At 37.2% G+C, this 26,997-nt stretch overlaps 5 protein-coding genes across 12 annotated transcripts; 3 read left to right on the top strand and 2 right to left on the bottom strand.

Moving 5' to 3' along the window:
* Nucleotides 1–445: 445 nt before the first annotated feature.
* On the top strand, nucleotides 446–15,671 carry LOC148172382 (monocarboxylate transporter 12-like). 7 transcript variants are annotated; one of them, XM_088040271.1, is made up of 8 exons: nucleotides 446–635; nucleotides 9,266–9,557; nucleotides 11,155–11,383; nucleotides 11,529–11,697; nucleotides 12,444–12,608; nucleotides 13,524–14,044; nucleotides 14,091–14,228; nucleotides 14,276–15,667. In XM_088040271.1, exons 2-8 carry the CDS (start codon nucleotides 9,438–9,440, stop codon nucleotides 14,923–14,925), a joined length of 1,992 nt encoding a protein of 663 aa, XP_087896397.1. In that variant the 5' UTR covers nucleotides 446–635; nucleotides 9,266–9,437; the 3' UTR covers nucleotides 14,926–15,667. The 7 variants fall into 7 exon arrangements, with proteins under 7 accessions (XP_087896397.1, XP_087896392.1, XP_087896396.1 ...); XM_088040266.1 differs by having other exon boundaries at nucleotides 446–664; XM_088040270.1 differs by having other exon boundaries at nucleotides 446–678.
* An 82-nt stretch (nucleotides 15,672–15,753) lies between these two features.
* Nucleotides 15,754–18,947, bottom strand: LBR (lamin B receptor). The gene is made up of 5 exons (XM_088040273.1): nucleotides 18,640–18,947; nucleotides 18,084–18,542; nucleotides 17,257–18,039; nucleotides 16,812–17,205; nucleotides 15,754–16,760 (listed from the first exon to the last, which is right to left on the bottom strand). The coding sequence occupies exons 2-5, from the start codon at nucleotides 18,531–18,533 to the stop codon at nucleotides 16,483–16,485; spliced, it is 1,905 nt and encodes a 634-aa protein (XP_087896399.1). The 5' UTR covers nucleotides 18,534–18,542; nucleotides 18,640–18,947; the 3' UTR covers nucleotides 15,754–16,482.
* A 137-nt stretch (nucleotides 18,948–19,084) lies between these two features.
* LOC148172380 (succinate dehydrogenase cytochrome b560 subunit, mitochondrial-like) lies at nucleotides 19,085–19,866 on the top strand. The gene is made up of 2 exons (XM_088040276.1): nucleotides 19,085–19,190; nucleotides 19,329–19,866. The coding sequence occupies exons 1-2, from the start codon at nucleotides 19,174–19,176 to the stop codon at nucleotides 19,828–19,830; spliced, it is 519 nt and encodes a 172-aa protein (XP_087896402.1). The 5' UTR covers nucleotides 19,085–19,173; the 3' UTR covers nucleotides 19,831–19,866.
* Nucleotides 19,867–20,217: 351 nt separating this feature from the next.
* Pez (protein tyrosine phosphatase non-receptor pez) lies at nucleotides 20,218–25,454 on the top strand. 2 transcript variants are annotated; one of them, XM_088040259.1, is made up of 10 exons: nucleotides 20,218–20,405; nucleotides 20,572–20,931; nucleotides 20,978–21,146; nucleotides 21,195–21,439; nucleotides 21,488–21,710; nucleotides 22,420–23,973; nucleotides 24,019–24,237; nucleotides 24,286–24,468; nucleotides 24,516–24,842; nucleotides 24,889–25,454. In XM_088040259.1, exons 2-10 carry the CDS (start codon nucleotides 20,579–20,581, stop codon nucleotides 25,015–25,017), a joined length of 3,402 nt encoding a protein of 1,133 aa, XP_087896385.1. In that variant the 5' UTR covers nucleotides 20,218–20,405; nucleotides 20,572–20,578; the 3' UTR covers nucleotides 25,018–25,454. The 2 variants fall into 2 exon arrangements, with proteins under 2 accessions (XP_087896385.1, XP_087896384.1); XM_088040258.1 differs by lacking the exon at nucleotides 20,218–20,405 and having other exon boundaries at nucleotides 20,430–20,931.
* A 1-nt stretch (nucleotide 25,455) lies between these two features.
* CycK (cyclin K) lies at nucleotides 25,456–26,979 on the bottom strand. The gene is made up of 3 exons (XM_088040274.1): nucleotides 26,649–26,979; nucleotides 26,344–26,603; nucleotides 25,456–26,295 (listed from the first exon to the last, which is right to left on the bottom strand). The coding sequence occupies exons 1-3, from the start codon at nucleotides 26,743–26,745 to the stop codon at nucleotides 25,519–25,521; spliced, it is 1,134 nt and encodes a 377-aa protein (XP_087896400.1). The 5' UTR covers nucleotides 26,746–26,979; the 3' UTR covers nucleotides 25,456–25,518.
* Nucleotides 26,980–26,997: the final 18 nt, after the last annotated feature.

Genomic DNA, 26,997 nt, shown 5'->3' with positions numbered 1-26,997 from the left:
AAACAGGTTAAACTTTTACGTTAATTGCTGGGTGAAGTAAATTAAATTTTGAGTAGAAGAAAATTAAAAACGATAAAATTTGACATTTTTACAAAGTTTAATTACGATACTGATAAATCTTGATTGCTTAATATGCAGCAGAAATCGTTAAAAATTGTAATTTAATTTTATTAAAAAACAAAACTGTTCGTTGATATAATTTTCGGTCACCCCACGTAAAGGCGGCTACTTCTCAGCAGAAGTCATAAATCGTCGTCCTCAGCAGGAATTTATGCGGTAATATTTTAGGAACATCTAAAGAGGCCTTTGTCTTCCGGGGCCGTTTTGTGGCCCTCCATTTGAATATTGCGAGTTTATCCCTTGTTATTGGCATTTTGCAAGTCGGAATGTCGCGTTTGTTGGCCCCCATCAAGTGAGTCCCAGAGCGCGAGTCCGCGCTGAGAACTCCAACCAGTCAGTTCAGTCTTCGAACGACTTCCGTGGCGGCATTTCGCGACAGCAGCATCCATCGATCTCTTGAAAACGGCACCACCACGTGTTTTGGACTTTTTCGTCGATGGGGCGATTCGAACAAACGATCGTGTGATAAAACGTTTTCGATAAATTGGGTGATTTTCGGCGAGTTCTGGGAACAGGTGATGATCAACGCGGTTTCTTAGTGGAAGTATGTTGACGGAGGTTGTGGTGTGGAATTTCGATTGCCTAAGGTTAAGATGTAAAAAAATAGATCAAATGTTACTTACATGTCGGTTGGAGGCTCACAGCCGGAGCGCTGGGCTCCGGGCGATCCGGTAAAATAAAGCCGATAAATTTCTCAACGACCGTTCCAAATTGCCTAATTGATAATAAATTGGGGATTTTTTTCGTGGAAGTACGTCACCTGCAGCTTCATAAATTGCACAACAAAATTTTCACGAATTTCTTAATTAAAACTATTTCTCAACGATAAATTGAAAATACGTGTACGACTAAAATTTTCGTTCCGCAATTAAGTTGACACATTTCTCTTTCTTTATACGCTTTGATATATTAGAGGAAACGTTTAAATTGGCGCCTACGCCATCACTGACTTTAACAAATTCATAAAAGACAATATCATATTTTATACTTCTTACTAATATTTCTTTGTCACGAACATATTAATAGGTGGATCTTGATTTATTTGGGGAAAAATAATACGAGCCAAAAAACTTGATTAATACACTCAGGCAAATAAGACGAGTTATGTTCAAGTCAGAAAATAAATTTTGTCTCATTTAAAACAGCATTACTTTGTTTTTGCCTACTCAGGACGATTTAGTCCTTCGATGTATTAAGGTAATCAATTTTGTCGACGAAGATGTTGATGCGATCTTGCGTTGGGGTTTCTGTTATTTTATAGCTTTTTTTATATGAAAACACACCGAGGATAATAAAATTATGTCCCTACTGTTTTTATAGAGTTGAGTTTATGTTAATTTAGTATCTCGAGACACATCTTCATTTACTATTTGGACGAAATAAATAAACAAGCTCCCATAGTTTGTTAACATGGTGAAATTTTTTCTATATGCATTTTCCTCTCGTTCTTTAAAAGTTTTATTTCTTTTATTTGTATAACTTCATGAAGTTTGATTTATTTGAAAACTATGTCTAAAAATTCAACTTTTATTAAATAAATTTGAAATTTAATTATAAAAACTACTCCTATTTAGGTACCAACTTACTTAAGATTTGAATTATGTAATACAGAATATATTGACAAACCAAAAGTCCTTCACCAAATTTGGATCAAATCTAAACACGTTTTACTTTTCACGATATTCTTACGAAAAATTGTTACAATTACTATCACATGAATTAGCTAAACTTCAAAAAAGGGCTCGACACAACAATTCCACATTTAGTGGTTTCGTATAAATTTCCTCTACAGGTAAAAATTCTCATCTTACAACATTTGCATATAACGAACTGAGGCAGTAATTAATTTTCCCCGCCAAGAAAGCCCGTTGCGAAATCCAAACATTGCAAAAGTTGCATAGATTAATGAAATCTACAACACATTTTCAGAGACACAAGACATACAAAAGGAATACGGGTGTGTTCAAGTACGTTATTTTTTAAAATGAGAGATTTATAGGCGACAAGAGAGTGTCCGATTTAACACTGTTTTCTTTCGAGTGGGAAATTCACAAAATGACTTATTTAAATTTGAGTGTTATAAATCAACAGATTCCGCATGTCTTGTGTTTATTTTCCATAAATCAAACATTTTGGAAAAATGTGCTGTTATTTAAGTGGATTACCATTAATCATGAAGGTGTTACGACCAATTTTTGTACCTCCACTGGTCATAAAACAGTGCCAGAACACACACTTTCCGCTAAAACCTGTTATTGCAAGTAGCACTTAATTTTTTTCTTGGAGAATCAGTGAGCATCCTTTGCGCATTAGACGATAAATCAAACAGTTTTACGAGGATTATATTTATCATGTGTAGTATGCCACACTGAAACATTACTTATCTGCAATAATCTAAACACCACTAACTAGGTACATGATTTAAACTTACAACTGTAATAACAAAATTATATTTATGTAAAATATTTGCCCGCAAACTAGAGCAGTGCATAACTTGTTATGACAAGAAAGATGTCTGAAAACTTAACACAATTGAGTCTTTTTCAACCCATCGTGGGTGTTCGATCTCAAAGATGAATTACAAACATCAAGCTAACAATGGAAGTGGGGAATTAGCTCAGCATAATACTTTTCAGTGGCATTTTATAGCTGAAGACTATAATTATTTCGAACTGTGAAGACAATGATTACTGGTTTTTAATCACAGGACAAAAGTAAAGATAACAATGAAGACAGAATTTATTCTTTGTACATGTTAATTGCTCAATGTAACTGACACAAGAGGGATAATTACTCTTCGGACTCCAAATTTGGACACTGAAATTAAAGCTTCAGCAAAACAACCACAACCAAATCAAATCGTCTGAAATATTTTTTATTAAATTTTGTATAAATTATCTTGATACTAATTCTTCCTAAACGTTCTGTCTTTGATTGGTACCAAGAAAAACCGGAAAACATTCTTCTGCAGTGACAAATGTTTTATTTGAATATGTATGAGTTCCTCGTGCATTATTTGGCGATATGTAACACGACGCGCCTTCTTCGCTGCTCCATTTACCATCCCAAATTCTTTTTTTCGCGTTAAATCGCGCTAGAACCGCGATAAAGATTGATAATGTTCGAATGAAAAGCCTGACACTTCTCGTACTGTTGAAAGGTAATGAATATCAGACGTTGGGTGACCCATCAATCAAAATATTGAAAAACTTCTTCCATCCAACGACAAGATAAATTACAAGTCCCCAGTATTGAACAAATACAGAAACTTTCGATATTGACAACTTGATAAAATTAACGAAAGAAATTTATTTCACCGAGTTAATTTGTTCTATGAACATAAAACGATAGGAGGGAGCAGTTCCCCGGAAATTATTTTTATCACCGGAGCTTTGTGACTGTGTTAAATTGTGAGAAGAGGAAAACATCTGAGAGTTTTTGTCAGGGACTATCGAAATTTTACGATCGACGGAGTGGTTGAGAGAATGCATTTCGTATTCATTACATAGATCTGAACTAAAATGTACTTGTTTTTGCTTTTATGGACATGTTCAAGAGGTATCTTTATTAATAACAATAATTTTATGTATCTGATCGCAGTTTTCTTGGAAAATCGGACTGGTTCAAAGCACGTATCGACGCCAAAGGCGAATTTCCAAATATGGCCAGTACGGTACGGATTTTATGTGGGTAATTTTTGTAAAATATGATAATTATGTGTGATGCTTCGAAAAATCAAAATTTATTCAGGTTTTAAGAGGAATTTTTAAAATGCCAGATTATAATTTATGACTGGTCAATTTTTTTAGTTTTACGTAAGGTTTCTGCTTTAATTATGCTATCAAAATTCCTCACCAGCTATCGCTTTTTAAATTTAGAGATAAAAATATTTTATTGCTGGCGGCTAAAGATTTATTCAAACCTTTGAAGTCGTTTCAGAAAATATATACCAAAATCTCATCGAGTTTGTGCACCATTTTGCCAACTGGAGGAGGTGTGGGTGTAATCTAATCTGCTCTTTCTTCATGTAAATAATAAAGTGGCAATTTAAACTTCTCGAGTACATTGAGACTGAACTAAATTATAATCTGAGCTAATCTCCCCTTTTCCAGAATTCCACTATGAGATTTTACACGCGAAAATATAATTTGTTGTATTTTATTGTCTCTGCTTTGCTACAAAACCAGAAGAGAAAATGCGAATCGTGTCAGTCCCAGTGATAATGTCGTTATATAAAAATGAATAAGTACAGATCGGCAGGAAATGATAAGAGAATTAACTTTAGTAAAACTGGATTGACGTATAAACAGACCGACTTTCCACGATTTCATTTTTAACATGTTGATTTTTAAATTGAAAAAGAAAAAGTTCAATCTGACCCATTTTTTCTGTTTATTTTCGTTGGATTGATGTGGCGTCTGTTATAGCGCTATTACCGCACGTACGAAGAAGTTGTTGCTTTTTTGGAATTACAAATATTTCGATTTATATCATTATGTCGCCAAAGATCAAAGCATTCAAGTAGTGATTTCGAGCTGTTCGGACTGAGCAAATATTTCCGTTCCAGTTTTGCGGCACCGAGAAATCTGTACCGCCAACTGGGGCTTCATCGACCTTTCAACTGTTCATTGGACAACTTCCGGTGTTGATTTCATTTTTTTTCGCGGCTTTTGCTTCGATTGGAGATAAATAATTTATAATAATAATAAAAGTTGTACGGATTCACGACTGGAGTAGGAAAAAATGGCGGATGAGCGCACCACATGCTTTGTAACACCTTTTGATTTTCTAAATTAAAATTTCGCAGTAATTTGTCCAACGTCACCTAAAAAATAACTGCGCTTCTTTTTGCTCCATCCAATTCGCTGGCTCCTCCTCGCCATTATGTCTAGATATTTTAACATTTTATCCAAGTAGTTTTTTCATGAAGCCCAAGTCAAATGGCCCTTAAAAACATAATTACTCGTTTGTACCCTCAACGATGTAATTATCTTATCATTACACGAACAGCCTCATTTCTATTCTGTGCGAATCATTTCTCTTTTTGCCCCATTAACCCATGAAAAATAAATCGCATAAGATCGAATGTCACTGAAACGACGAGCGACTGACATTTATGGAACAAGCTTCGACATGACACGCACACCCAAAGAGTGTTCAATCAAGCTTTGTTTTATAAACTTAATTGACAGGTTATTTTTGCAATATATCATGAAGAAAATTCGTTCAGGTTTGTCAGTGTGGATCAAAACTGTCCTGAGAGAAAGAGTCGGGGCGGAGCTGGTTCCTTTTCAGTTTTAATCCTTGTTGAGATCGACATAATATCACGTCGAAATTAGTTTTTATACACTGTTAACGTCCGATTAAATAATTTTTATGGACTCTGTTTGTAAGTTGTTCAACATTTACGGAGCGTTCATTCAAAATTACGGGTAATAATGCTATAAAATGGCATGTCTTCTTTGAAAAAGCGCTATTATGGGATTCTTTAAACGTTATTCTCACGAACGTCCATGTTTGTTCATTACTATTACGATTGCTAATAAAATCTCAGTTTGTTGTGCGGTTTATTGAAAGACTGAAAAAATAATCACTGGAAATGTTATGACATGAACACGTATTGTTTTCGTTGTATTATTGCTAAATTCACGCCTCTATCTCATTAAAATCTTATTTTAGCCCACTCGACAGAAAGATGATGTTATTTACCTGTTTCTTTTTCCGTGACGATGCGAAAACCGTAAAATTTACATATTTTGATAACATGGAAGAAATAAACAACTATAACAGCATCTGAGAGTAAACAAGCCGTTTACACGTGCGTCGATCACAATGGGAAAATTCAAAATTATTTGCAATAACCATGATAAAATGGTCTAATTAAAATTCCATTACTTCGCCAATATTTCTTGAAAGCTCCAGGTTGAGATTAAAAACATGTTTCACATTAACGCCCCTGAAATTATTAACTTCGCCCCTCAGTGCGCGTTTATTTGTTCTAAAGATGTGATTAATGAAGTTTTTATTACGACTACATTTTCTTTATTATCTGCTTCCATCACATTAAAGCGCACTTACTTGAGAAACGAAATGTTATTATCTGAATAATCAGATGCGAGAAAAATGTAAATGAAACTAGATGTCGGAAGATTGTTAGTAATTCCGTTTCACTCCTAACGTTTTGGACGGCGACATAAACATGAGCGACAGTTTTCCTGATTTCGGTTTCGTCAAACTGGAAATCATTATCTATTATTTGGCAAGAAGTGGAAGTGCGAAAATGTTTGCGCAGAGCATGACGATGGAAAGATGTAAATTTATCTGGATTTATTTCGGTTTATCTTGTTTCAAGTATTTTTACGACAGTTGAAAGCTCCAGCAACACGGTACCAAGTTTCGCTTATTGAGATAAACATGAAATTAGTCGCGCAAGCTATTTTCCTTCACAACTGTCCTCTATTTATAGTCTCGCTTCGTATAATGACAATAAGAGATGGTATAAAGATATTCAAATACCAGTTTCCACCTAACATGAGCTTAACGCCGCAGAGACAATTCTTGTTTTATTTTTGGGTCATACATGAGCACATTGTTGTGGGAGATTAGCACAGTCATATGTTAGGATTATTGGGAATTGCAAACAAAGGAATAAATTTCCTCTCTAGCTCTCCAAATTCGACTTTAGACTTGAGCAAACTTTCGACTTGCAATGGACGCTTTCATGGCAGTTTTTAAGTGAAGGAAGTGCATTACTGGATTAGGATAGTCCGGATAAGATAAAACAGAACTGGTCTAGCGCGTTCGTTTTCAATTTAATTGAGGAATACATCGTGTTAACTGGATTTTCTAAGCTCGAAAGGCTTTCCAAAGTCGTATGTCGCGCTGCCGACAAATAAGTCGCACAAATTGCCTCGGACAAAAAGCGAGTAAAACCGAAAAATTGAGCTAATATGCGAAAATATTTATGTCAAACACACTCAAGCTAATGAAGCCATATCTCAAAATCCTGCGTCTCAGTTGTATTTATTCCAATTTAAGGACGCAGTTTTTTTTTCTAGTTCTTTCCTTCATTATGAATCTCTTCATCCAAGTTCTTGCTTCCCACGCAAACAACATTTTGCTAATTCAGAAATTATGTTTAATTCGCCACTCAAAAATAGACTTTAATCTCGAGATCGTAACAAATCGAAATTATGCGCTATCCTGACGTCATGTACACTTATTCAACGTTATTTGCCCACATCCTCCATAATTTTACTAGCATTTGGTGCAAATTTCATGTTTCATTAAACATGTGCTGTTTATAGCTAAATTTAATAGGGGCTTTGCTCGGCTGCAATGTTATTGATGGCATTATGCTAACTCCTGTAATTTGGTGTAAAATTGTAACACAGCACAATTTACTTAAATGAATAAAAGTTGGGAAAATAAATTGTTTCGGATCCTTATCAGCGGATGAGACAATCAATATAGCAATTATCTAGCACCAGACCATATTAGGAGCGTTCATTAAAAAGAATAAATTATTTTTTCAAAGAGAAAGATCTATTTGAAATTAATTATAATAATTATAGCCGACTGTTACGCAACATACCTTCGCCTGTAATTTGTCTTATCGTCTAATAGTACAGTAATTTTAACGAAAGAGATCGCCGAGGGCTCCAGTTAGCTACAGGATTGTTCAAAAATAGTGGCGTTGTTATTAATTACCGATCTTTGTTGATTCAGAACCCTGATATATTGCATGTATTATTTTATTATCTGGTCATAAAAAATGCCAACAATATGGCCCTAATTCTTCACATAAATAAGCTTAAGGACAGAATGATCTATGCGCGGGTTTTTCTATAAGACTTCAGCTTTTATGTTTCGTTATACAGATTTAATGGTGCTATTCAGGCCCGTGGTTGGAAAAGAATTATTGTATTGGCTAACCAGCACCTGAACTGTGATAAATTTAATTCTCAATGAAGAATTTTCCTACTCATCATTGTTCATTAAAATTTATGCACATCGATCGAGATCATTAACATCACGTTTGTATTGACATTGGAGTGGGTTGAAGGTTTGTTATCTTCTTAAGAGTAATTTATTCGTGATCCTCAACTAACACGTTACATAATGAATCAACTCGGCGATAATTTTACCTTATTACCATCTACTTATGTGAGAGGAACATCGGATTATTAATTATGAAAATTAGCCGCTCAAATTTTACATGCTAATAAAAATTAAGAAAGAGGTTTTAAATGTTATAATAAATAGACGGACGGTATAACATTACAGACTTTGACAAGGTGTGTGATGTCAAAAAGGTCAATAATGAAATCTGATAGCTTCATACATTTTTTATAATAAATTTATCACTGAAATGTGAAACAAATATGTAATATCCCTCCTTTATCTTATGCGAAAATTTTGATTTACGACTCGAATTTTCAGCGAATTAATTTCAATTAATCCCACTTAAATTAGTCAGCGTATGTGCATGAGTCAGTTATTAATCGCAATGACAGTAAATGGTCATTATTTATTACAGAAACCAATTTATTACTTGTCTTCAAAATCTTCAAGCACAAGCGGATGTTTTACCGGGTAAATGAGTTGGTGAATGAAAAATAGAGAAAGCTCAACTCGTTACGTTTTATTTATGCCTATTTGATTCGAAAATTTATGGCTTTATTCGTTGCCAAACTCAAACGTGTTAAAATTAGCAAGATTCACAATTTTGTCCGAGCACTAAACGTCATCTGCAAGGTGTCGAACTCCTCCAAGATTTACATTTTGCTTAGGACATACAAGCTCATTAGGCAAATTATAGCGAAACACTACAGTAGAGTTTTCTCTTCAAATATGCGAGATTATTATGTAAAAAAAGACCCTCAAAAGTGGTCTGGGTCCATATTATTTTAATAAAGCTAAAATTTTATTTAGATTTTTATGTCATCGCATAACTGAATTACGCTCCGTTCTTTATGTGCGACCATTTGGGAATATTTTGCGCCTCTCATCTTATATCCGTCTCGTGTTTTTGCCTTTACAAAACGAATTGTTTCTCAGCAGGTGTTAAAATCTTAATTCTTTCCGAACATGTAAGTAACATTCCATTTCTGTTTTTTTTCCTGTCTGCTTACCTTAACTGCAGCCGGATTTACATAGAAAAGTGCAAATCATGACATTACCGTTCCTACTACGGCCCCTGCAATTAGATTTATCGCGGTAGGTGCAGTGTTTGCAGTGTGTACGTACATATGCCTGTGAAGAAATGAGATTGACGGCTGACATTACTGGTCCAGATTTGAACCAGAGGAGGAGGAATGGCAACGACCGACGAAGAACTCTCGAGCGATGAACGGCCGCGCCGTAGCGTTCTATCACGGTCCCAGTCGCTTCCTCACTTGTCCCATCACGATTCGGGGCTTGGGAGCTACTATGGGGTTTGTCACGGATTGAAAATTACGTCTTCAGCTGCTGAGTCCTCAGATTTTATTAATCACCTAAATTAATGTGATAACTAATAACATTGACATTCTCTTCGAAGCACCACTATAAATATATTTCCAATTCATTACATTACATTCCTTCATTTTGATTTAAAAACTTCCTTCGTTAATACCTAATGGATTCCAATTTTTTGCCTTTCATGTTTCCACTTTTTAATTAATACGTCGAGAGTTGATTTTAATTTGCAGTCTTAACTTGTTTATAACTAACTGCATATTTGAAGAATTTTGTTTTTATCGATCATTTTATGTCACTATTTATTTATGTGAGTGATTTATATCCGATTCAGAATTTTCTCTCGAACAAATTGAAATTGCTTTAAATTTTCATAGATTATGTTATTGCCATCTTCGTGTTTATCAAGCTAATTAAAGTTATAAAAACTTGGCGAGATCTGAGCATTTCATTGCATTTTCATCAGGTATACCAAGGTAAAAACTAGAAGCTGATTAATTAGTTTAATTAATTTCGCACTTGTTTGCATTTTCGCAGCAAAACCCGCATTTTGTTTTTCAATGGAAAAACGCGTCTTTGCCATGTTTGGATTGTGTCACTGGAATTTCTTTCATCAAAACGTGAATTATGTGTGTTTTTCAGCGTCGTGTTTAGTTGAAAAGAATTGCATTTTTCGAGCTTGATTCTCTTTCTTTCCAAATTTAATTTGGCTGATTGCTAAGGACACTTTCCAGACTTGTTTTTCACACTTTTATTTAATGCTGTCACTTTATACTTGTAGTAAGACGGTGACACTTTATACTTGGATTTCGTCAAAATTGGACGCAAAAAACAGCATTAAAGTAAATTGAAAATTTAATGAAGATATCACACTTTCGCAAGGTTCAAAACCTCATTTCGACTTCATCAATGAAAGTAAAAAGTTCCTAAAGTTGGGTGGATTAATGAATGAAACAGACACGGTAATAAAATCGGGGATCGCTATAAAGACTAAATACTTTTATTAGTTGTAAATCCTTGGGGATACTAGGGATACTGCTGCATGCAAAGACTCTGTTCGGATAAAATCCCGAAAATTGATCGTAGGTATAACATAAATTTTATGGGCCCATTGTAATTATTTGCTGCGGTAAGCTCATATCCAGAACGAAGGGAAAAAGAACAAAGCCATATCCAAGCACCTATCCACTTCTCCTTGAGTTCATATGCTTGCAATTTCTAATTTCAACATAGTCTCTAATTTTAGTTTTTACAAATTATGGTGCCATAAAATCAGCAGTAAAACACGAATGTCCCAAAATCAAGGCAGTTGAAGACGTTCTATTTCAGTCCTGAAAAACAGAAGTTTCAGCAAAAAAATTACCACGTGTTCACATAATTTCGCTTGTACAGTTAACCAAAACTTCTTTGGCAGGCGTTCGATTATGAATGAACACGGTTTGAAATTCAGTAAATCTTGTGGCATGGAATGACTTTTAACTTTATTCCCGCTATAAAAACAGCTCTCAATTTCTGTCGATAAAAATCCGAAACTTTTCCTGAAACTTCTTTCTTTGACCCCTAACTTCGTAATAGGGTTCGGGAGTGGACGATGCTCCTGCAAGTCGCGCGGCTCGTCTTGTTGCCGATCTTCGTCAGTTGCTGACGCTCAAGCAGCACTACTACCCCGAAGGCGGTTGGGGGTGGGTAGTGCTGGTGGCGGGAGTGCTTGTCCATATACTTAGTCATGGAATGCTCACTTCAGCGGGACTCTTCTACGTTGAGATTTTGAGGAAATTTGGACCCGCCGGTGCCGAATCCGCAGGTATTGATTTGTAACAAAAGAAATATAAATAGTTTTTTTTTATACTTCGATTCGGCCTCCGGATCTTACTTTTTGCCGTCCAAAGCCGACACTCGAATAAAATCTCGTAAATGATAATTAGGTAATTGTGTTGGATTGCTTTCAGGATGGCTGGGGGCGATGTCAACTGGCGTGGCCCTCCTCATATCTCCAGTGACTATAGCATTCTGCCGTCGGAAATCGACCAGGGTTACCGCCGTCATGGGAGGTCTCATCACAGCTCTGGGATGCTTATTCACTTCGTTTGCCACGCAGTTCCACCAGCTCTTCTTCAGGTAAGCTCTTATTATACAGATGTCCAAGAAAATTGTACGCGTAGCAAACTGGTTTATTGGTTCGTTGATCTTCCCGCCCGCGTTCTTGACCAAAAAAAACATTCGCTAACTACACACGGCCCTGAGTTTCCCGAAATTATCTTGTCAGAGTCTGGTTGTCATAAATGTGCATATAAAAAACGTGTTTATTTATTTTATTGCGGATTTTGGAATATAAACTATGTCTAATTTATTATTTTTTCGGTTTTGTAATAAAAAGAAAATGTAAAACGCGATGGCTTAATGGTACAGAAAAGCATATAAAATTTTAGAGGAGTTGTTTTTTATTTTAACGAGGTGATATTAATGATTGGTGGGTTTTTATGAGAGCTGCTTTAATGTAGTTAAACTACGAACCCGGAAGTTAGTTGCGCATACTGCAACATCCCTCCAGCGATTTTGGTGGAGGCGCAGGGATAAATCGCGCCCAATCACCATTACAAGATCGATTTTTTAAAATTCTCCTCAAAAATCCCTCCAGTTTTTACGGGTAATCCCCGTTTCGCGGTCAGCTTGTCAAAACGTGTACCTGCATAAAACCCTCAAGATTACAGATAAAATTACCAAACAATGAAGAAAACGGCTCTTGTAACGATCTAAATTTGTCCTTAAGAACATCGCAAATCCAGTACCGTAGTAGGAAGAGAGCGTGTGCTCCCTGGGGATATTAACCATCACTTACTCCTTTTATGTGGTAATTGTTACAGTTATGGCACCGTCGTCGGCATCGGTGTTGGCATAACCCGCGACTGTTCGACTTTGATGGTGGCCCAATATTTCAAACGTCGTCGTGAATTCGTCGAAATCTTCATCGTTTCAGGCAGCGGCCTCGGAATTGCCACAATGTCCGTCATCATCAGAAGCACTATAGGGTAAGCAATAAATATCAGATGAAATTATCTTCGACACATCGATCCCAACCGAAAACAATAGCCAAAGTTTATTATAAAGTTGTTGCTTCATTTGATACCAGCGGCGGGTGTCTGGCTTCAAATTAGATTTATCAATTCGAATTAATCGTTGTTTTGTTCAAATTACACTGTAAAAAGTCTGATTTTACGATTCGATACTGGAGGAGTTGGTTCAAGTCGTAAATTTTTAATTGGAGTCGTTTAAGACGCGCTAAATCACTTTTTCTTCCTGTTATCTAATTTATCTAGCAGTGGATGTAATTGCACAGTAATGGATTCCATTAGAGTTATTTTGCTGTTGGGACATTCACAAACCAGACGTAAGTTGTTTATGTGGATAAATGGCGCACTTTGAACGCAAGTAACGACAAGTTGTCATTCAACCTTTTCTTTCTCTAATTCCTTTAATTCGAAACTTCCACAACGGATCAAACTGAACGACTCTTATGACTAGAGAAAGAAACACTCTTTTGGTATAAGAAGTCCACTGAATAATAAATTCCTAACGAAATCTCTCTCGCAACCGATTTCTTAACACAATCATTACGATCCTTTTATCTCCTCCAAAGCGTTTCGGCCATTATATTGAATATCCCGTAATTAAATAATAACAGTGACTACCATCCATGTAAGGACCGTAAAGCTTGACATTTGATCAAATGGTGATGAATGAGTTGGCATCGAAGTGAAGAACATAATGGCTCGCGTTTATGGCAAAAGTCTCGCCGTTGGATTGGCATTATCTGGCTCAATCCTCCAACCGGAATGCCTCTGATTTACCGAGCCGACTCTTCCACTTGACCGACACCGTCGTAGTAATAATTTTCACGGGTTTAGCAGCCACGCCACCCAATTAAAACTTTTTTTCTGTGACAGAGCTCTGGGTTGGCGACTCGGTCTTCAAGTGGTCACAGGAGCCATCTCCGTCACCTTTATCCTTGGTACATTCTACCGTTCCGCCTCTTTGTACCATCCACAAAGGCGGGCCATTCTACACATCAAGAACCAGAAGCGCAAGATCAAGGATAAGAACAAAATTGAAGACAAGATTCCTTTCTTCGACTTTAGCACTCTGAAGAGCAAGACTGTGAGGATTCTGTTGATCTCCACTGGGATTAGTGCGTTTGGCATCAACACGCCTTTGTTCTATTTAGCCTACCAAGCAGAAGTGGAAGGTCTAGGGGATTCCACTGTTTTTTTGCAGATGTATTTAGGGTTGGCATGGACTGTGGGGTGCGTTGTTTTCAGCACTCTGGTTTTGCACAACTCGACAGAATGTAGGATAGCAAGACAATACTTGTGCCAAACTGCCGTCTTCATGTGTGGCTTGTCCATTCTGGCCTTCACGGTTGTCAGTGGGAATTACCACGCTTATGTCATGTTTGCATGGATTTATGGTAATATCATTGGTCTCTCGAGTCAAGACGTAAAAACTATTTTCAGGCATATTCTGCGGTGGTTACCACTACTCCCTCAAAATGTACACTTATGAAAGAGTCCGCGCCCGCAACTTTGCCAGAACTTGGGGTTTCGTCCAATGCTCACAGGCAATCCCCATCGTCATCGGCGTCCCATTTTCAGGTAAATTAATTCACGACTTTTTCCTACAGTAAAAACTTCCCTTCCAGGTTACATGAACGAAAAATGTGGCGACCGTGCCGGTTACTACTTCAGTTCAACTTGTGTTCTCGTAGGCAGTTTAACCCTCTTCCTCATCGACTTGCATCGCCGAAAAATCTCTCGACACAAGCACACCCGAGAAAATGGAACGCGACATTTGTGCGTTTCAGAAACGTGCCCACAGAGACGCAAACTCTCTTTCTCGCAGGAACCCGAAAACGACGCTGGAGTAACAGCGGGGGCGGCAGCTGCGGCACTCGTTCTGGGTGCGGATTTAGCACCAAACCAACCCCCTGGTCTCATGGATAATATTATCGTTTCGAACGACAAGCCCGAACTGACGTGTATTTCAGAAGAGGGCATTGCTGATATGGATCTTCCCGATAATCTTTTAGATGATTTAGATTACATAGGAGACTGTATCACTTCGTGTAACAAAGTAGAAAATTATTTAATGCTTAGTGAATTTGAGAATAACTTAATAGCGGAAATGCCTGTGATATTGGACAGGAAAGGCAGGCGATGGTCGCTCGCCAGGTCCAAACTTGCACAAAACGAAGACACCCCAGAAGAGGAGAATGGGGTTGGAGTCAACAACTCCAAGTGGAAAGTATTTCCCAATCGCGTTATTACTGTCATTGATGAATCGTCCGTTTAGTCATATACGTATGTAGTTCGTCTATTACTGCCACTAGTTGTATAAAGACTACCTCATAGAGAACGGCAAATAACTTAACACTCAAGTGGAGAGTACAATAAAGAACTCTGTGTCCAATATGTAGTGGAAACGCTGTGTTACTATTATTTTGTAGTTATTTATATTAAATATATTATTCATTTAAAATAAAAACCTTCATCCCCACATCGTCAAACTTATACAGGGTGTTTGGGGTTTAGGCTGCTAAATTTCAAACGTAAACAAATTTTGATAAACTGAGCATAAAACCTCTACAGCATTTTTAATTTTAAGCCCACAGTTCGAGAACAATTGTTTTTTTACAATAATCATTCACAAATTGGTAGAGATAAGAAAAATAATACCATAACTTCACCATTTTCTTGCAAAAAAAGGGTCTTCTTTGTTCACGTTCGGATAATTTTTTCGAGCTTTGCTTTGAAAATTTACATAACTAAACAAATAAATTCATCAGTTAATTGCTGTCTTTCGTCGGGAAATGTTTTCTATTCGTGATGGATTATCGCGGTTTTCCTGTGGTCAAAATGGCACAATATTGTTGTTAGTTATGGTGAAGTGCAAGAACTGTATGTTATGTGGTCCCCCAACGTCCTGATTTAATTCTGTAAGGTAAGCGGGGAGTGGTAGAATGTCCATTTACATATACCATTAGTATTTTTTGTTCAGTGAGTCAAAATAGGCACTGTTAAGGTTTGGCAGCCAAAACCCCAAACACCCCATAGTTAATTACTTAACGAGCACGGAAACTCGTTTTTCTCGCGAGTTGAATGGGTTAATAAAAAACAGCTCTCAATTTTTGAAAAATTTATTCTAAAACAATCTATCGTAAAATAATTTTAAGACTTTTCGTTAATTAAAATATTGATATATGTATAATCTAAAATATAAAGTCACTTGTACAAATATTATTTTCAATACAAAAATACTAATATTTTTGTTACTGTTTTTGGTTTTGTTTTACAAAGCCCCTTTAAAATGAGAAAAATTTTCATCAATCAACTTATACAAGATTCAATAAGACGATACATGAATTTGGTAATAAATAAATTCAGAAATAAAAATCAGAACCCTGTTCCTTTTTAACTAAGCTTTTGTAAAGGTACATTGCACACGTAGTTATGAGATCACATATGATAAAATATTTAGATAATAAAGTCAGAGAGCAGACCTACCACAGTGACTATAACTGTTTTTGGTACAATGTATGGTAAAATTTGTACTTTTGTAGTGATTTAATCAGTATGGCATGTGACTTAAACACGTAAATTAAAGACGCTGAAAACTTACAACTAAAGTGATGCAAAAAGAAGTTTGAGACATCTAACTAAAAATTTTCAACAGGTTTTTCGCTTATTTTGATAAGATCTTGCATCACTTGCAACCTTTACTAATAATTAAAAAATACCTGGACGTGTTCAGTGTAAAATATGACAATAATTATGATCGAGAAATACAAAAGTAAATTAGTTTCACACAAAAAATATGTACAAACATTCCTGAACACTAAAACCAACCTAATTAGTAAACCTTGGGCAATAATACGTATTTCACCTTGTTACAATATCTGTCCCAAGCAGCGCCATATTTTTGCTTACACCTGATGTTGTCTCTCACTGAACGATGGATAAGAAACAATGTTATGGAGATCGCGCTTAGAACTGGAGGGACATCAAAAGCAAAAGGTATAAGTACGAGGTTCATCAAAATATCTCCTAGATAATTAGGGTGACGCACTACGCCCCAGAATCCAGAACAAATGAGTTTCTTTCCCTTGGTGGTGGGTATTGTTTCCAAATCTAACAACAAAATTTCAGAATCTTAAGACAACGTTCTTATATAATTCTTACATGACAAAGCTGGATCATACGGATTCCTGCGGAAGGCATTTTTCTGATTGTTGCTTCCTCTGAATAAAACGTATCCCAAGGCAAAAATCAGTCCAATCAAAAGAAGTTTCCAGAATGCTAACTGAATGTGGTAGTCAATCACGTACTTCGTTACACTCGCCATCATGAAAGGATAAATCAAGTATCCAACGCCTGACATGTACCCAAAGCCTTCATATTGAATCTCAAATGATGTAACAAAGGTTGATTCATACGCCAAAGCATCTAAGTAATAAATAGAGTGAATGAGAATAAGAACAAGTAGCGTTGCATTCAGGTTTAAAGACTTCAAGTCAAAGTTAGTCAAAGATGCCCAGTTCACGTGGGAAGCAAGTAGTGCAAAGTCGATAAGCACCTGTAAAAAAAAGCATTATTTTAAAGATCATTGCAAATTAATAGAACTTACAGATCCGATAAGTGCCAAGCGAAAAACGTACATCTTCAGATCTAATAGCCCAAAAGCACGTGGACTAAGTTCGCGGCCCATAAAATATCCATAAATTTTATTTCTTCCAACAACGTGAGCATTCAAATGGCTGAAGGGTACATATAAACTTCTTACATACGCATATGTGGTTAAAAACATCCCAAACAGGATAGAGGCTATAAGAAGATGAAACAAATGTTTGGCGATAAACTCAGTTATTGGTATATTCCTCCATTCTAAGCCTGCCATGATTGCGATTAAAATTGCACAGCAAAAGAGTCCGTTCATAATATACGTAAACTTCCCTTGTTTGGTTGGCATTCCCGCAATCTGCTTTCCTCCAAAGGGGATAACCGAGACCAGTGCTATGGTGACTGCATATCCAACATAGCCTAATATTGAAGACAAATTAAAGTACGTAGACGGCAACAGATACTTTTTATAGTCAGGTATCTTAACGAATGAGCACTGATACTCATTACATGATATGAGAAGAGCAATTATTGTGATGGGCGTAATGAACATATAAAATAAGGCACCCCATGGACCACCGAATTCCGTGATTTGTTTGAAATCACCTCGATCAATAGACAACGATTTCCGCACTTGCAGTGTTTCGTCTTCATCAGAAAATTCGCCTAATTTTTGAGCAACATTATCATGTTTTAAGGGGACAATCCTCTCAACTTCGCGGCTTTGTGAATTCTGTGTCATCCGCTTTATGACATTAAAAGTCTTTGATTGAGCAACATCCATGTTCATCTGAAACAAGTTATTAGTCAGAGAAGTAAAAATTTGATGATTACCTTCTCCACTTGGATTTCTAAACGGCGAGCACGGCCCTTAACTGCCGCATGCGGCTTATCAGAATGGGGGTAAATATCCCCATCTGGAGTATCTGAATCTGATTCAATTTCCAAACGAGCTCGTCTCGGTCTCGTTACGCGTTCTGAATGAAAAGATTCCGCACTTTTGGTAACTGTTCTGGTAGATCTGGTTGGAGATTTCCGACTGGGGCTGCGTCTTATAGGACTACGTGCAGCGGGTCCCCCAACTTTAGGTGTTGATGCTTTTAAAGGTGCTGGAGACACGTCTTTTTTAGGTCTTCCAGGGCTTCGCCTTCCGGGGCTTGTGGCACGCGATGGGCTTTTAGTTCTTTTAGGTGGTACAGGCTTTCTGCTTCTAGAAGGTGACCGGGAAGACCGTTCGGGTGATTCCCGAGTCTTGGCCGGCCCTTTTCCTTTGTTAACTACCATTTTAAAGCACTACAACAAGGAAGCGGAGGTTAGGCTTCTCGCGCCAAAAATTACACACGTTGCTTTGTTAAAATAGAAACTAATTCATTCCTAATGACTAAATTACCTTGAGTTATGTCTGTCTTTGGCTAATTTTAGTGTAATTTAACACGAAAAAATACTTTCACTGTTGTTTACACACAAACGACGCCGTCACATCGAGCAGACAGACGCTTGCTAGATCAAGCTTGGATTCGAAATGTGGGGGTCTGATTGGTTGATTAAAAATGGTCGCCTACAACGATATTTTTACCACCGATAACACTACTTGAAGTATTTTAGAGAAAAAAGAGCTCTAATTTGAGTTTCGTTTCAGTTTCAGTTTTAAAAAAAGTTACATAACGCCCTGATTTTGTTAAATTTACAGTTAAATTTAAAGAATGTACGGGGTTGCCAACATGTGCAAGCCAAGCTGACGCGTTTTAAGATTATAATAATATTCGTACACCCCGCCCATAAAACAAACATTTCTTGGTTTATTCCTTCAACAACTCGTTAATTGTTATCTTTCTTAAATAACGAGGCTAAAGTACAATTCAAGCATTGTATTCGAGTCTTTACAACCGGCAACGTTGCGATAAACTGACAAGATCTGAAAAAGATGGCGATGCTTTTCAGGTAAATATTTAATTTTTAACTATAAAATGCAATGTACTTTCCAAAAAACACATTTTTTCGTGATTTATTGATAAGAGCTGACGGTTCCACACCTCAGTTTATATCAGGGATGATCTTTAAACATTATGTAACTTGTAGGTTAAGTAGCCGTCACATTCTCAATCAAGTGATAAAAAATGAGAAACTGGGTATGTTGTCTTTGGTTAGACCAGTGACCCTTCAAGCCCAACCTGTCTCGCCGCCCAAAGAAGTAGGACACGATGAGCACAACATGCAGTTGGCAAGACCACAGTCCCCACATTTGACCATTTATAAGCCCCAGATGACCAGTATATTGTCAATTACCCATAGAATGACAGGGATGATGCTTGCTGGTTACACGGTTATGTTGGGCACTGGTGCCATTATTTTGCCAGAAAGTATTCCCACTTATTTGGATAGTTTACAAGGGATGAATAGTGTCCTGTTGGCTGGGGCCAAGTTTAGTTTAGCTTTACCCCTGACGTACCATTTCTGGAATGGAATACGTCATCTTTTATGGGATTTGGGGATGTTCCTCAGCATTAGAGAGGTTTACCTTACTGGATACGTCATGTTGGCTGCAGCTTTTAGTTCCGCTGTTGTTCTTTCATTTATGTAAATTTTTGTGATATAATTATTATTTGTGCTAAATGAACTTGCAGTTTTACATACCTATGTGTCCCTTATTATTCATGGTCATTACCTAATTGGTTAGAGCTGTGAGCAAGTAAAAAGCCAATAAATTTGCACTGAAAAATGAGAGGATTTTGCTGTTTTGGCATACTATTTCAATTAAAAATGACAAAAAATTACTATTTTATCAAAATTTAAATGCGCGGTTACGTTCGGTTCCCATGGTTACGAGACAAACCACATCGGTCTTGGTCGCAAAAAATCCTTTTTCTTTCCACAAATAGTTACATAAACAACGATCAATTTGTGATAAGATAAGTGATAAAACATATTTAAAGTTAATAAAACTATTTATTTATTTAAAAATAACCGTATCTGCTGCCACCTGTCCCTTGTTTGCGAAACCACAACTGACATTTACTTTGACAGGTGACTGTTCCTGAAAACGATTTTTTACATTATTTTTATGACGCACTGTCAAAAATGTGAATAGAATATAAATAACATTTATTTCTAGTTTTCAAAGGTGCAACACTTCCAGTCAGAAACAGAATATTACAGGTACTGTCCCATTTCCCCACTTTTCTTTAAAAACCAACATGTGGAATGTAACTCCTCTTTTCACAACACAAACATTCTTTATCAACAAAACATTACAAATCTCACGCTGTTGCGATTTCGTTCCATATATAGATAAGAGAAATCGAAGTATAATAATATATTTTAGGGTAAAAATGCCATTCAGGTTGAAGCTTAAAAAATCGAGGCACTACAGTGTGGCTTCCAAGTCTCTCTTTGTAATATCTGTAGAGATGTTGGATGCCACAAATGTTGAATGCACTCTATCTTCGGAAAGCACTGGACAGGACTGTCTGGACGTGGTATGTCAAAAATTAGGACTGAATCAACCAAATTTTTTTGGACTACAATACATGAGCAGGAATTCAGAAAACGCGTTTTATTGGGTGGAATTAGACCGTCCAATAAAGCGACAACTTGACAAATATGCTAGGAATTTGTATGTTTATCTGAGAGTGATGTATTACATCATATCAGGAGTCAGATTAATCAATGATGAAGTTACCAGGTTTGCTTCTTTTTTGTTAATAAAAACACTAATGAATTTCCTGTAGATACCATTATTTCCTCCAGTTAAAAATGGACGTGATTGAGGGGCGGATATCTTGCACCCCTCAACAAGCTGTAGAATTGGCTAGTTATTCAATGCAGGCAGAGTTTGGTAATTTTGATTCTGAAAGGCACACAGCTCACTATCTCAAAGACTTCCAATTGTTTCCCAGGGTAAAACTTCTTTTACTGTAAAGACAACATTACTAAAATTATATTCAGAGTTTTACAGATCCAGCCCTTTTAGAATCTCTTACAGACTTAGCCAGTCGCCAACACGCCGATTTACACAATCTCCCCCAAGGAACAGCTGAAGAATATTACATTTGTGCTTGCCAACAACTGGAAGGATACGGCCAAGAGATTTTCGCCGTGAAAGACCGTTTAGGAGACGACGCAATGATCAGCGTTTCATTAACAGAAGTTTCTGTAGGATACGCAGGAGAACGCGAAGGGCACCGCTATGGGTACCTTTCTCACAAGACAATATACAGTTTGCAACTTTTTTTTTATAGATGGGCTGATATCAAAAACGTAATCAATCACAAACGTGATTTCACAATAGAGACGTTAGATTCTGAAAAAATCGAATTCCATTTTTCTGATGTGGAAAGCGCAAAAAATGCGTGGAGGTTTTGCGTTTTGCAACACACTTTTTATCGCCAGTATGAAATGAATAATGATCAGACTGATAAGGGACCGCCTGTTCCGCCGGTTTTCCACCAGGCACAACTTGAGGTGAGTGTTGGAAGAATGTCAAGAATTTTGAAACAAATTGTTCTCAGTTATCATTAAGTAAATTGTGAGTAATACAAAAGCGGACGAAAGCAGGTTTCAGATTAGAAAATGTTAAAGTGAAGGACCCCTTTTTCAATCGGCAATTAACTTCCAATTATAGATTAGTAACGCACGAACAATGGTGACCGTAATATTTTATTGCCAATTAATACATTGCACTGGGGTAATCGAAATTAAAAACATTTTTGTGAGTTTATGTAGATGAATTATAATTACATTCTTAATTAAATATTGCATTTGCATTTAATTTTTTTACTTGCGTATTTCTTTCTTTGATTCGAGATAAATATTTGTGGAATTTGAACGAAGGAATAGTAAGAAAAAACTTTGAAGCTTGTATTTGCGTAATTACTAATTTATCGATGATAGATAAAAACGTTCATCATTCATTTCGTAATTATTTTTTTATCTTTTTAGTTACGAAAACTTTCAAAAAACTTAAATTTTGGTGTACAAATATTGATATTATGACTGCGTAGATAGACGTAAAATTAACTCATTTTAACAAAACTCACAAAAACAGTTTTTCTTGTCACCATTTGGCTTTGCCGATGAACTATTAAGGTAATTATAATAAAAATGAACCATGGAAGTCATTCATTCTAGCGTTAATTTTCTTACCACACTAGCATAGTAATTTGCTTTAAAGGAGAAATTGCGCCAAATGGACAGCTACGAAGACATAACCGACCCATCGCACCACTGGGATCGCTCTGTCTCCGCTCAAAGTTTAAAACAAAGAGCCCAGTCAACCTCTTGCCTGGATCTTAATAAACCTACAAACATAGATCATCTTCGAAGTCTTCTTCCGTCTTACCGTCCAGCCCCCGACTACGAAACCGCCATCCAACAGAAATATCGAAATTCTTCCGGTGCCATCCCACCTCGTGAACCTCTCCGCAATACTCATTCAATACTCTACAGTTCACAGCCTGAAATCCACCAAGCTGATACATATTCAACACATTTACGTTATCCAGATGTCACTCATAATAACATTGAACCAAAGAATATAATGACGGCGATGTACAACGCTGGGTTTACACAATCGCAGATTTTACCGAATGAAAATCACAACTTCACAGAAAATGTGGGATTGTTACATTTGTATAAACCACCTCCACCGTATCCGAGTAATAGAATTAGCTCGAATTCCACGCCTGATTTACCGGGGATTTCGCAACAAGCAAAACCGACTCATCATTTTGTTAACAGCATTGTCAGTGGATCGAGTCCTGATCTTGTGTCAGGGAATTTGTATTTAAAACACTATGGAGCTCTCTTTGCGAACCATCAAGCTCATCCAGTGCATCGTTCTCATAGTTATCTACCGCCCCAACATGGAACTTACGAGAATTTATCGTCGATTTTTAATAACAATATGTTGGGGCGCCCACAAGCTCTCATTGTAGAAAATCCCAATATCACCAAACATATCAAGAAAGTTTACGATGAACACGGGAATATAATCTACTGCATGCCTGCCAACATGAAGCAGATTCTACAAGAAAACCGATTACCAAGCACGGGATTTGTGGTGACGAGAAACCAAAACACGATGGTGGCTCACGATCCTCATCTCAACAACTCTACTGAACCCATTTACGAAAACATACCGTTACCTTGGCAAAACGACAATGGTGAAATGCGAGGGCGCACCCAAAGCATACATTCAGCTCCAGAAATCAGCCAAGTAGTGAATCACACAGTTGTTAACGCTTTACAGTCACAATTTCAACAAGTCAGCATTGGTACCAATCAAGGCAGCAAAGAAACCCTTTACGCCAACATCAACAGAAACAATTCTAGCGCAAAGTCGTCGAAATCTGATATGAATGAATTGAGCAGGTCCAACCAGAATTTGAACGATTCTCCTATTACGACGAGCTCGAATAATACGTTTATAGTCAATAAGAATCCTGTGATGAACTCGTCAAGCGTTAGCAGCGCGTTATTTAGTGAGAGCAGTGCGACTAATGAGTCTTTGGGTACTAGTTCAACGTCTAATAGTTCCAGTAAGTCAAAGAAGAAGCGGTGGGGAATATTGATAGGAAAAAGTAAGTCGGGGGAGAAAGTAAAAAGCGCCACGTTGGGAAGAGAAAAAGAAAAGAAAGAGAAAAATCACAGTAACACGAAGCACCGTTGGTCCACGGGGTTGCCGAGGTTTAATCCATTGCCGCCGTCCATAAGCAAGGAGACGATGGTACGTTTAACTAAAATTCCGAATTTTTCGTGACTCCATTTTCAGTGCCAGCTCTTAGAAAACAAGTTAGGCGACAGTCAGCTCTTCTTCGAGTTCGACAAAATCCCGAAAAAGAAACAAAACTCCGATTTCACCACAGCGTGCCATCGAGATAATGCTCAGTTTAATCGTTTCAAAGATGTCCTTCCGTATGAAGATAACCGATTGAGACTCACACCAACTAAAAACAACAGATATGGATATATCAACGCCTCTCACATTACAGTAAGCCCACGGATACTCAAATTCAAATGAGTTTAATATTTTTGATAGGCTACAGTCGGCAGCAAGCAAAGATTTTATATCGCAGCTCAAGGTCCCAATCGCATTACGTTACCCTATTTTTGGCAATGTGTGTGGGAAGCCGAAGTATATCTTATAGTACAATTAACAGACAGCACGGAAGATTTACACTACATGCCTGATTCTGGGGAACGATGCATCGATATCGGACAAGTTAGTTCAATTTATTTGTGAATAAATTGCGAGGATTGTTGTTTTAGGAGTACCAAGTTTGGTGGGAATTTTCACAAAACTCTGGGAATTGTATCACGAGTAAAGTTAGGCTTTGCCACGTTACCTCACGGAGATACAGGACTTTATGGCATATGCATTACACAGATTGGGGGGACCAAGGGTGTCCCAACTCGGTTTCACATTTTTTGGGATTTTTAGAAGAGATGCAGTCAGTACATCAACATTCAATGGGAGAAATACCACCGGGGCATAACAAAAATCCGCCCATTTTGGTACACTGCACTGCGGGCGTGGGGAGGACCGGACTTACAATTTTAAGTGACCTTCTACTGTATACGGTGGACCATAATCAGGTAGATAAAAAGTGTGTTTTATATTTACTTCTTGGTTTTTTAATAGGAGGTGTGTATCCCTCGAGTTGTCGAATTGCTCCGCCACCAGAGAGCGTACATGATCCAAACAATAGCCCAATACAGATTTGTTTACTCTTTATTAATACATTATTTGAAGCAAACACGTCTTATATAGCACCCCTTTTTAATTCTATTGTTTTAAATTACTGTGTTCAGTGTTTTTTTTTTTCATAGGTTAAGTTGCAATTAATGTCCAAAATATAATCGAGCTATATTAATTTTTAACATTGTTTTAAATGTATCTAGGAATCCATCCCGCGTTAAAACTCAAATAGTATTTATTAAAGTCTGATTAATTGTAATATTTACCAATTCACGCGTATCTTATTTATGTAATTCAACAAAGTATGTTATATTGTTTTTTTTGTAAACTACGTAATGTATATTTTGATCTGTTATCATCAAATTAATAATTTAAAGGCTGTGTATATAATTCGATATTTTAACGGTTTTTCAAAGCAATAAGATGTATTTGTGATTATAAACAGTGCCTTAATTATGTAAATTTTGTTATGTATGTACATTTTTAAAAATAAAAGTCAATAACACAAACTTGAAAATCATAACATTTTATTTCCTACTTCTGTATAACGTACAATAAAGAAAATGCATACACTTAATAAGGTCTATGTGGCGGCTGCACCGGCGGCGGCGTGAGCTGATAAAACGGCGCTGTTGGTGGCCCCATCGGTGGAAATGGTGGTGGGTGTGTAACATAAGGCGGAAACACCGGTGGAGCAGTTAGATGTGGCGGTGGACCTGGTGGTGGAGCTGCCAAATGGGGTGGCGCTGGCGGGGTGGGTAAAGGTGCGACGTACGGGGGTGCTGGATATGGACCAACCGGAGGTGGCGCCCCAGTAAACGTCTGGTATGGATATTGGGGAACATCTGGAGGTGGTGGAATCTTTGTGTTGACTGTAGGGATCAGATCAGGAACTTCTGGTTTTTCTTGGCCATTTGTTGATTTTCTAGCCGATGTTGGTCTAGGAGGCAGAGGGGGACTATCGGGAGCGGGATTTATAGTGGGCTGCGAGTATAAATCCAGGACTTGGTGGCAGATGTCTTCAAGGAGGTCCATGGTTACATCTTCTACAAACATGTCCCACCAACGTAAATGTTTAGCGGTGCGTCCTACCCAATCGACGACTTCGAATTGGCTGAGTTTTCCAGCCAAATACATTAAAGCGACTGCGATTATTTCAGGCTCCCACTGAAGGGCCAGAGTTGTGCATAAACTATCGTTTACAAAGGTCCACGCCATTTGGACCATTTTCTGGAGTTTGTTTTTATCTCCTTTTAAGCATTTGGCGTATTTTAAGAGGTAGCTGTATGGGTGCTCTACTTGTAAATCAAACTTGATAGTCTGCAGAAGAATTCTTTCCAAAGTCATTACCTACAGAAACATACAAGTAATAATGCGAGAACTGACCATGAAACTCACTTCTTCTTTGGGGTCATCACCAAAAGTGGCAAACTTCTGATCTGATAACAGCCCTCGTGCTGTCTTTATTATGTCCTTACACTTTTTGGGGGTTTCTTCTACTTTACCAGCAAGAAATAAGCAACAACAAGCTGTTACATATCTAGGAAATTGCCGAAACGAATGGAACATGTAAAACCTGTGAAAGTACACCACTCCAGTAGCTGTTGTGTTGTACCCCAGATCCATTTTTGCCCCAGTGTTGATAATAAACCTTGCCCCTTCAAAAATGGATAAAAAAATGATAGAAACAAGAATGCGCTTACCTTCTTTGCGATACCGCATTTCCGTATCATATTCAATTCCATCTTGAGCTGATGGAGTATTTCTCAGTTCTTTTTTATCGTAGTACCACCCCGTCATGGTGAAGCTGTTAGAAGTGGCACTTTTTGAAAAATCGCCACCAAATTCCAGTTCAAACAGTCACTTTCGAAATTGCCCGAAAACAACACTAGTCACAGAACTGATACAATTACAGCAAAAACATCTTTTTCTGCAAAACAAACTTAAATTTCACAATCTGTCATTAAAACGTAACCCTATATTATGACACTGTCATTGGAACTGTCACTTTTGAGGCTTTTGAGTTACTGTCTAGTGTCTTTCGATCTAAAT

The sequence above is a fragment of the Gnatocerus cornutus genome, chromosome 6 (assembly GCF_029298725.1).
Source record: "Gnatocerus cornutus isolate USDA-ARS CGAHR chromosome 6, icGnaCorn1.1, whole genome shotgun sequence".
NCBI lineage: Eukaryota > Metazoa > Arthropoda > Insecta > Coleoptera > Tenebrionidae > Gnatocerus > Gnatocerus cornutus.
The sequence above is the reverse complement of the archived record's forward strand: the minus strand, read 5'-3'. Positions and strand labels throughout refer to the sequence as shown.